The sequence below is a fragment of the Chaetodon trifascialis genome, chromosome 20, assembly GCF_039877785.1.
Source record: "Chaetodon trifascialis isolate fChaTrf1 chromosome 20, fChaTrf1.hap1, whole genome shotgun sequence".
NCBI classification, from domain to species: Eukaryota; Metazoa; Chordata; class Actinopteri; order Chaetodontiformes; family Chaetodontidae; genus Chaetodon; species Chaetodon trifascialis.
In genome coordinates, this window is record NC_092075.1 from 21,330,951 (window position 1) to 21,340,905 (window position 9,955).

General features: G+C 45.8%; 2 protein-coding genes across 2 annotated transcripts in view; one reads left to right on the forward strand and one right to left on the reverse strand.

Annotated features, from left to right (window-relative positions):
• The window catches only part of sptan1 (spectrin alpha, non-erythrocytic 1), a 34,654-nt gene extending 31,685 nt beyond the window's left edge, over positions 1 to 2,969 (forward strand). Inside the window, exons 50-56 of the mRNA XM_070989637.1 lie at positions 151 to 168; positions 1,219 to 1,273; positions 1,513 to 1,709; positions 1,915 to 1,968; positions 2,058 to 2,204; positions 2,302 to 2,449; positions 2,537 to 2,969. Coding sequence (XP_070845738.1) covers positions 151 to 168; positions 1,219 to 1,273; positions 1,513 to 1,709; positions 1,915 to 1,968; positions 2,058 to 2,204; positions 2,302 to 2,449; positions 2,537 to 2,662 — 745 coding nt within the window. The 3' untranslated portion in view covers positions 2,663 to 2,969. The remainder of the gene's footprint in view (positions 1 to 150; positions 169 to 1,218; positions 1,274 to 1,512; positions 1,710 to 1,914; positions 1,969 to 2,057; positions 2,205 to 2,301; positions 2,450 to 2,536) is intronic.
• dync2i2 (dynein 2 intermediate chain 2) lies at positions 2,923 to 8,584 on the reverse strand. Its single transcript, XM_070989636.1, has 9 exons — positions 8,307 to 8,584; positions 7,525 to 7,785; positions 7,295 to 7,404; positions 6,938 to 7,095; positions 5,446 to 5,555; positions 4,951 to 5,121; positions 3,773 to 4,005; positions 3,540 to 3,697; positions 2,923 to 3,328 (listed from the first exon to the last, which is right to left on the reverse strand). The coding sequence occupies exons 1-9, from the start codon at positions 8,382 to 8,384 to the stop codon at positions 3,090 to 3,092; spliced, it is 1,518 nt and encodes a 505-aa protein (XP_070845737.1). The 5' UTR covers positions 8,385 to 8,584; the 3' UTR covers positions 2,923 to 3,089.
• Positions 8,585 to 9,955: the final 1,371 nt, after the last annotated feature.

Genomic DNA, 9,955 nt, shown 5'->3' on the forward strand with positions numbered 1-9,955 from the left:
TGTTTAGTGTTGTGTGTTCAGGGTTGTTTGCAGTGGACACTGTCATTGCCTCATGTTAACATGTATTTGTTTCTCTCTCTGCCCCCTCTCTTCCCCTCCCTTCCTCTTGGCTGCTTCCTCGCTGGTGCTTGGGATTACTGTGCTAATCAGGACATATCTTCTGGATGGGTTAATATCTCTTTTTTTTCTAAATATGTCATGTGAGCATCTGATCCAGTGTGTGTGAGTGTGAAAATGGTAGGATGTGATGATGAAAGCAAACCTTTGATCTCAATGGTGAGCACTGATTTTCAATAATCAAGCTTGTAGAATCAGTCTGAACATGTTCCCCTTATTTCTCCTTGATGTAGGTGATTGTTTCTGAAATTTTCCCTGTGTTTTTGCTCCATTTTCTTGTCTCCATTTTCTCCCCCATCCTCTCTTTGAATAGCATAGCCTATCGGCGGGTTGTCTGTGTCTATCAGTACCAAGTTGCTGATGATCTTTCTGGAAGGTCAACCTCTTTCAAGCCTTGCTCTATTTCCTTGTGCTTTTTCTGACCCACGCAGTGCCGTCAGGGCCGTGTGACCTCATGCACTTCAGTCTAAAAACACCACGTTGGGCTCTGGTGTGCTCAGTGCCTTCCTGCTATACTAACATTCACCCAGTCCTCAAAGTCAAAGCACCAGACTGCAGTCAGCACTGTTGTCACATAGGTTACTGTGTGTACCTTAGGGATGGAAACTGCAAATTCTTGGCTTCCATTGTACAAAAGAGTACGAATGTAAGATTTGAAACAAATTTGAGCTTTTCGTAGAATTCGGTTCTATTGGCTCATTGTTTTATTTGTTCATGTGTGCAGTGACTTCAGGGTGCACCATTCATCTTCTGTAACAGAAAACTGACTTTCATTTTCATGAATGAATTCACTAATGATGCGCTGCAGTTTCCAGCCCTGTGTGCAGGAGCCCTAGCCTTGCATGGTCTGGGTTTCCAGTAGATTCTTGGCATGAGAGCAGCTCCACTCAGTGGCAGTAAAGACAGTGGAACAGATTCATTAGTGACATGCCAAATTATACTCCCCTCAAACCCTTCATTCAGTTATAATTCAGTAAGATTTTTGTAGGAATTGTGGATGTAGGGAATGAACGTCGTCCTAACAGTTTGTGTCAGAGTGAGTGCGACAGCTTCACCAGACTGTGCTTCTTCCTTGCTAACATCAGTTTGTGTTGGTGGCAGGTCGTGTATGGTGGAAGAGTCTGGTACCCTGGAGTCCCAGCTGGAGGCCACCAAGGTAAATATCCCTCACTGTTGGAAATAACATGCTAACACTTCTGCTGCTAGAGGAGCGTGTCAGAGGTACCAGAACTCAAATGTCACACAAGCAAGTCATTCCTAGTGGGCCAGAGGTCAAAGAGTAAGTTCTTACTAGCTGAATTCTGAAATGAGGTGTAGGATGCAAACCATGTGGCAGGTTTTTGTGTATGGAAGTCAATGTAGTGTCCTAACAAGGATCGCTGCGCGTGTGTGTAGCGTAAGCATCAGGAGATCCGGGCCATGCGCAGCCAGCTGAAGAAGATTGAAGACCTGGGTGCAGCTATGGAGGAGGCGCTGATCTTGGACAACAAGTACACAGAGCACAGCACGGTGGGCCTGGCCCAGCAGTGGGACCAGCTAGACCAACTGGGAATGAGGATGCAGCACAACCTGGAGCAACAGATACAGGCCAGGTACACAGCAACATGTCACGGACTCTTCTGGAAGTCAGACACACTTATGCACACTGTTGTCAAGCATAAGCACAGTGTGTTAAAAGTAGGTGTTGTGAGATCAGTGAGCTGCTTGTGCTTCTTGGTGTTCACGTTGTTCCCTCTCTCTCTCTCTCTCTCTCTCTCTCTCTCTCTCTCTCTCTCTCTCTCTCTCTCTCTCTCTCAGAAACACCACTGGAGTGACAGAAGAGGCTCTGAAGGAGTTCAGCATGATGTTCAAGTGAGTGGCTTTGACCTGACTTCATCACAACGTCTTTCTCTGTCTGATCTGACACACACCTATCCTCATCGGCACCTGTTGATTTGCAGGCACTTCGACAAGGAGAAGTCTGGCCGTCTGAACCACCAGGAGTTCAAGTCATGTCTACGCTCGCTGGGCTACGACCTGCCCATGGTGGAAGAAGGAGAACCGGATCCTGAGTTCGAGGCCATTCTCGACACTGTGGATCCCAACAGGTGTGTCACATGATCAGTAAAGGGCTGTTGGGATGTTGAATGTGATCAGTATGGCTGTGTTGTATCTGCTGCCTAACTGTGAGGACTGTGTTTGCAGGGATGGAAATGTGTCATTGCAGGAATACATGGCTTTCATGATCAGCCGTGAGACAGAGAACGTTAAGTCCAGTGAGGAGATAGAGAGCGCCTTCCGAGCCCTGAGCACCGAGAACAAACCTTACGTCACTAAAGAAGAGCTCTACCAGGTCACATGTGTTCCCTGTTCACTCTGTGGACTCTGTGTGAGTGTCAAGTCTTCATGGAGGTCTAACTTGTCCCCTTGTCCCTTTCAGAACCTGACCAAGGAGCAGGCAGACTACTGCCTCTCACACATGAAGCCCTACCTCGACAGCAAGGGCCGCGAGCTGCCGTCGGCTTTCGACTTTGTCGAATTCACCCGCTCGCTCTTTGTCAACTGATCCCTCGCCCGCCAGTGACCAATCGGGACGCGTTTTCCCACATGCTCTTCAACACAAACACACACCTGAAACTGCATGATTGTGGCACTAGGAATACTCACTAATAACAACTATCTATACTATTTATCTCACTCTATCCTTAACTCTTTGTGCTTCTAATGATAGCATAGTGGATCTGTCTGCATTTGAATGTGATTGTTTTAGCTTGTGCTTTCAATGAATCTAAAAACCTAATAGTGACAATAATGTAACAACACCTTAACAGCTGCATCGTCCTTTAATAAACGCTACTGGTTAGAACTGGAAACCTCTGCTCTTGTTTTTAATTCACTTCCATAATTTACAGTATTGTTATTACAGTATAAAAAAAACAAAACAGTTCACATAAGTCAAATATATGTCTTCAGCTGTCCCAGGCTAATCTGTCTCATCCAGCCACCTGATTGGCTATCTGCTCCAGCTGGCTGCTTTCTCTGGGGTTCTGCTCCGTCAGATCTGCACTCAGCTGCCAAATGCTGACGGTCCCATCTGTCCTCCCCACTGCCAGGAGGTGAGGGTTGTGATAGTTGAAAGCCAAACAAGTTGCAGCTTGGCCCGCACCTCCCTGCTCGATGGTGGCTGCTGGCCTCGGGGACCTGCGGCCCAGGTCAAATATCTGCACTTCACCTTACAGAGAGACACACAGGGTGCGAGGGTCAACAAGAATACACTGTCTTCATCTGCACATACTATTGCTTTGTTTACACAGCCCAACGTGTCACACCATACCGGATGTGTCAGGATGAGAAGACTAACAGGTGTTTTATTTACAAGAACAATAAGACATCTTCCATTTAGTAAAAGTTGGGAATCAGGGCAATGAGTTTTCATGTTGTACCTTGTCCGGTGGCTGCAGCGAAAACCAGCGGCCTGGTTGGAGACCACTGCACCTCAAACACGTAGGAGTCTGAAACCCGGAGTGAGAGCAGTGGGTTGGCCTGCAGCAGAGAGTGGAGGTGGACCAGACCGTCAGTCCCTGCGCTCACAAACAGGTTCCTGCAGACAACACACCACGGGTCAGCTGCTGATCACCTCAGGAATGATTGATTAGTCCGTGAATAGAGCCGCGACCTGTGGAACGGGGAGCAGTGTATGGAGTGGATGGGACCGCTTTGAAGCCTGAACGAAAACACTGCTGGGGCTCTTGGTGTCACGCTTTGGCCTTCGGAGGGCGCTGCAGCCAGCGTCTGGGAGGAGAAGGAGCATCTGAGCAGCAGGCCGCCCTCTGAACCCACCAAGAAGGTGTCAGAGTCCCAGGGAGACAGAGCCAGCGAGGTGACGCCCACAGTGCTGCTGCCTCGGGCCTAAGGGCGACACAAGACGTCATGTTCTTCACTCTGCACCCACACTGCAGCACACAGGAGCAGGTCAGGCATCGTTTGAGGATGACAGACAATACTGTATTACTGCAGTACTCCTTTAAAAAAAGCCAGAATACTGCAGTTACATGGTGCATGACAGGAATCGAGACCAGCAGCTTGTTTCAGACAGACAAATGTAGGACTTTGTTAGACTTTAGGACTTTGTCTTAAAGCTACTGACAGTGGAGACCTTGAAGGAGTTAAATTAAAGGTATCTAGTGATCACTATATTGACATACATTATTCCAGTGAATTATTTCCAGTGACAAACATGCTGTCTTCACTTAGAGACAATTTTTCCAGAGGACTGATGGAGAGCTTCATCACATGGAGCAACAACAATCACCTGAAGTCAGTATCAGCAGAACCAATGAGCTCATGGTGGATGACAAAGATTCAAATGTGGATGCTGCTGCAAAGAAGCTACAAACTGTAAAATGTGGGTGCTTCACACACATTTAAATAAACACAATGGAAACTGGAATGTGTGTATCCATCCAATAGCTGTTCAGATACTTAAGTCTGGACCAAAGAAGAGGACAGAAAGTCCGACACTGCCATTTCCAGAGCCATGCTTGGTTTAAAAATCTGAACTCACTGGCTTTTTGTTCCTTGGTACATCACTTTGATTCTTTCCATCAAAATGTCCAAACCGGAAATGACAGTGTTAAGTTAAGCAGACTGATCCTGAACGCTCACTGGAGATTTTTTGATGGGACCAAATCACCTCCGATTATTTGTTTAATCCTTTCAATTTTAAAGCTAACAAGGACTCAGCCAGGCCCACATCTCGTCATCTCACTGACACCCCGTTCAAGGATTTTAAACTGAACAGTGCTGCTCTCATCTCAGTGTGCTGCTCAGCTTGGTTTCAGTGTCAGTGCTCACCTTGAAGCTGCTGCTGCTGCTGTGGGGGACCTGCTGTCGTACTAAAGCGAAGGCAGCACTCAGAACCAAACTGCCCAGGTCTGAGTCCACCGTCCACAGCAGCACCCTTCCTCCTGAACTGGCACTCAGCACCCCAAATTCTCCTTTCTCCTGCAGCGGCACCCAGGCAACCTGCACACACACACACAGAGGACACACCGTTGCAGCATTGCAGTCAAGTTTATTCTTCTCGTCAGCAGAGACTCAGTGACAAATCAAAATGCTGCATATGAGCACACACAGCAGCACACAGCAGTCGACTGGACTGAATCTTTGTTCCATTTCAGTCTTGTAACCAAAGCCTCTCAAAACTAAGAGCATCACAGGACACAAACCTCTCCACTGGCATCAAACAGGCCAAATATGGCATCAAGTATCAGAGTCCTTTCAGTGGGCGACCATTCTTATTGGATAACAGCATTTCAATATGAAGCCAAACAGAAAGTGACAGCTCACCTGATAAACAGGCTCTCTGTGGCTGTCTGCTGACATCCCAGTTTGAGCCAGCATCGGGTCCTGAGTCTGACTGGTGTCCCAGACCACCACCTCTCCACTGTACAGACCCCCTGCAGCCACAGCGCACGCACACACACACACACACAGACACACACACACACACACACACAGACACAGTTTACACTGAGCTGTACTCGACACCATACCTCAGTGAAAAACCTGAAACATGATAACTTTAAAATGAGTAATCTGAGAAAATGACCCCTGATGATGTCATTGGGGTTATCTCAGCATGGTACAGAGGTACACAGTTTGAAAGATGTGCATTTACCAGACACGGATGAATGAATGAAGCTATTGAGTTGCATTGTGGGAAATGCAGGACACAGTATTTTTGGGGCTTGACCAAAAAACAAAAGAAGGTGATCGTCATCATTGTCTGACTGTCATCACACACACACACACACACAAACACACACCCTTTCAACAGATCACACTCCTATGAAACAGCAAATTAAACCAGCTTGTGTTATTTATGTGACCTGGTTGATCATTTATAAAATAAGATGAAACATTGGACTGAAAAAAACAAACAAACACCGTTAACGTCGTGGAACAGATCCTCATGGCAAGGAGAAAATCAGCTTTTCCACAAGCGCGCTCTGATACGGCCATGTTGATGTTGTTTCTACAATGCTATAATTACACTCCAGGACCATCATTGCAACCGACCAATCAGGTTTTTGTGATGTCAAAGCTTTGGATCATGGGAAAAAGACAGGAAAAACATGCACATGGAAAAAGTTAACCCTGACCTGAGACCTGTCAACCCATCACCCTGCTCTCCTGTTGTCCTCCCATTTAAATATATTCCACTAAATCTCCTGTATTTTCATCTTTCTAAAATAAAGAAGAAGTAAATAAATAAGGGTTGGCTGTAGCGTTGGGAGGCATAACTGCGTATTTGACATGTTTACTACATTCCCCTCCGGTACAGAAGGTGGCAGTATGTAGAACAATCGCAGTAATATCTGTTGACGAGAAGCCATTTAATATCGGTCAGTCACACTTTTTGTAAAAACAGATTTTAACGTATCAAACAGAGAAAAAGCAACAAATCAGCCAAACACAAGCCCAAGAGGTGCAGAAACATGCTCCACCAATGACTCTTCTGACAACTGTCTCACATGTCAGTGCTTGCTAATTGAAGCATAATGTGTAAGTGATGAGGTTATGAGGTTATCTGCCCTTTAGTGTTTTCACTGATATGATGCAGGGATGTTCACAGCATTTCACTTTCAACCAGGTGTCTGATTTTCACCACCTAGCTGAAGGGTATGTGGGATATGGACTGTGTTTATATAGCACGTTTCTAGTCCATTCAAAGTTTCAAAGTCAACATCCAACCAGCATTCACACAAGATTGAGAGTTTGTAGGCATGCAGAAACATGTTATCAGTTTGTGATGTGACAGCACAGACTGGCTGTGTACCTGCGATGAGGGCAGGCTTGTTGGGGTGACAGCACAGAGCAGTGACTGCAGTGGGAACATCGATGACCTGATCAGCTTGTTTGGGGTTCTGGCCTCGACGGTCCAGGTTCCACGTACAAACATACGACCTCTCGGTGCTCCAGTCTCCATCATCAATCCTGCCCACCAAAAACACAAACACGTCCACATCTGAACAACACTGATCGCATGATGACAACAGGACATCTTCTCCAACACTCTGATGATGCTTTTGAGACTAAAGTAGGTAAAAAAAAAAAAAAGTAGGACCTCCTTAGTGGAGTTTTGGCTTTGGTCACAGAACATACTGTGCATACATCAGGAGACAGACCAACATACCGACCGTAGGCACAGGCAATAACTGAACCTGTACAACTCCAGGACACACTGGTCACATGAAGGCCTCTCTCTATAGAGCTGGGATGTTGAAGGCGGTGGAGGCATGAAACCTGCAGACATGGGACTGTGTCATACAGAGATCTCTTCATGAAGATGGATCAACCCCAGTTTACAAAGCTGTCACCTGTCTCAGAAATCAGACAACACTTTGATTCATTAGTCTTTCTTACCAGATTACTGTGTTCTTCCCAGTTCACCTGGAACCCATCGAAGGCGTGACTCCTGGCATTTCTGACCAGTTCTCTGATGACTGTGTCCTCAACCCGTTGTAAGAAGTCCTTCAGGCCCGGTGGCTCTGGCTCCTCATGGTTTTGTTGGAGGAGCTGTTCGGTCACCTGATACTGTGGCTCTGTCTGGGTACTGCTGATAGTAGCCAGCACCGTCTGGACCTCTGCCTCAGTACTGTGCACCACCTTGGTCTGACAACTTCTCTGAAACATCAGCAAATAAAGGCCCTTCCATTTAGGCTGCACATCAATCACATAGTAATTGTAACTAGGACTAATCAGACTTATGTAGGTCCAGCACTGATGCTTTGTGTTTGGAGGGGCCACATTTGTCATGAAAGAGTTTAAAATGTTAAGAGAGTGCTTCAACTGTAGAAAACGGTTCTATTATTAAACAAATATGTTGTTTGTAAATATTAATGTAAGTCAAATTGATTAACTCAATAAAGCTACTAGTTGTTCTCTTAGAGGAATCCCATCCCCGAAGTTTCATGCAGTGTAAAGTTACTTTGGATCGTTTAATTTCTGCGCGCTTGCAACCTGTGGTTGTTACATGTCTGAGCAACACCTGAACGTTACATAGGTTGGATAGCCAACCACGCCAACGTCAGGTACAATACTCCTCCACTCGGCAACTCGCTTTCACAGGAAACAATTAGCTACACTGAGATTCATGCTAAAATAGCACTTTGGGAGGGAAAGCGGGCACTGTTGTTCAAACATACCGACTCCTGCGCCGACTGCTGAGATTTCCTCCACAGAGAATTGATACTCACTGAGTCCAGTGCCTCGTCAGTAAACATGCTAACGTTAATGGTTTGGTCAGGCTAAGGGACATTTGAATACCTGCTAACACTGAACATCTCCATTAGCACTAACTGCCTTCCGACGGGCTTTGACAGAATGGGAGCCGCGTAGCACTTTCCCGTAGCTAACCAGGCTAACGTCTTTGTGCTGGAGCCTGTTTCTACGAAGCTAACGTTACCTTGGTTACGGAGAGAATAGCGAGACGCAAGAGAGAAATCTCGTGTTCACTTCCGCTTTGTTTCCAGGATAAACGTCTTAGCTTTTCTCTCCTTAGTGTTTTCATGTGATTTATTATGTTGAGAATGAAAGAAAACACAGTTAACATCTCATGATTATCCACTTCCACTATGTTTTACGTTGCAGCTAACAGTTGTAATAATGTCACTGAAATATGTTGTGGACGCAGATGTACTTCCTGTAAGGGTCCTGAGTATTTAACTCGTGCTAGGATAAATGCTAGGGTATGATCAGTTTCCTCAACACAGCTATTGTGCTATTACACTAAAACCAAGTCACCAATGCCGTCCGGAGCTCTCAGCTCAGTCTCCTTTAGTGTCACGGCGTTACCAGCTGGCACACTTAGCTGTCTCACACTGACCAAACCAATTTAGAATTAGGCTCCTTTTGTGTGACTTTATAAATACATGTGGCTATGACACAGCAGATATGATACACGTCTATCCAAATAGAGAGGTTGTGCACAGTTTAAGCAGGTTGCACACTTGTTTACTTTAGCTTTCTTCCATCATCTCATTGTACATTGTGATCTTACGGTTACTATAAGAAAACACGTAAACTATTCCACACAGATTCAGGCTATTCACAGTGAAACCATCGGAATCAAAGCGGCTGTGCTCAGGATGCCCACCATCAAAGCTGTCGCTACACTGTATATTTTTAGCTAAATATCGTTTCCTCTGGATCTTCACAATATAGTGTGAGGGCAAACGAAATGGATTATAACGGGGAGTGTTCGGTGTTGCTGCTTCCATGCACTATTATTTGCAGTGGTGGCATTACTGCACGCATGGAACTTATCACTAACGCCAGTAAGGCAGCAGATAGTAAGCCTGATAATGAATACACTATTTATTCAGCCTCTAAATGACTGTAGTTCCGCTTGAGATATGGCTCTGACTGTGCACCCAATACAGGACATGAAAGGATTCGACGTTGTGGTACAATTTTTAAAAAATGACTGAGAAAAATGATCAGCACCACTGATTCATGTTAGAGCAAGCAGCCTTTGTTACTGTGGACATCCATAGAAGACAGGGTGTACAGTTTTCACTGGACCCACCCCCACCCGACCCCCCTCACAAAACCCAGCTGCTAGTGACCGAGCTGATATTGAAGTCTGGGCTCGTTTCCATTACTAACAGGGTTTGAACTGGGCCTGGTGCAAGCAAAACAATGAGCCTTTAAAACCAATTTAGGGCAGAGTGTTATTTGCCCAAGAAGCATTTTCTTTGTTTCTGATTTCTTCCACTGCCTGCTCAATCTGTAAACTCTTGACAAAGGTGGAGAAGGCCTCTGAAGAAGGCCGGCTTCCATTCTTCTTTACGTC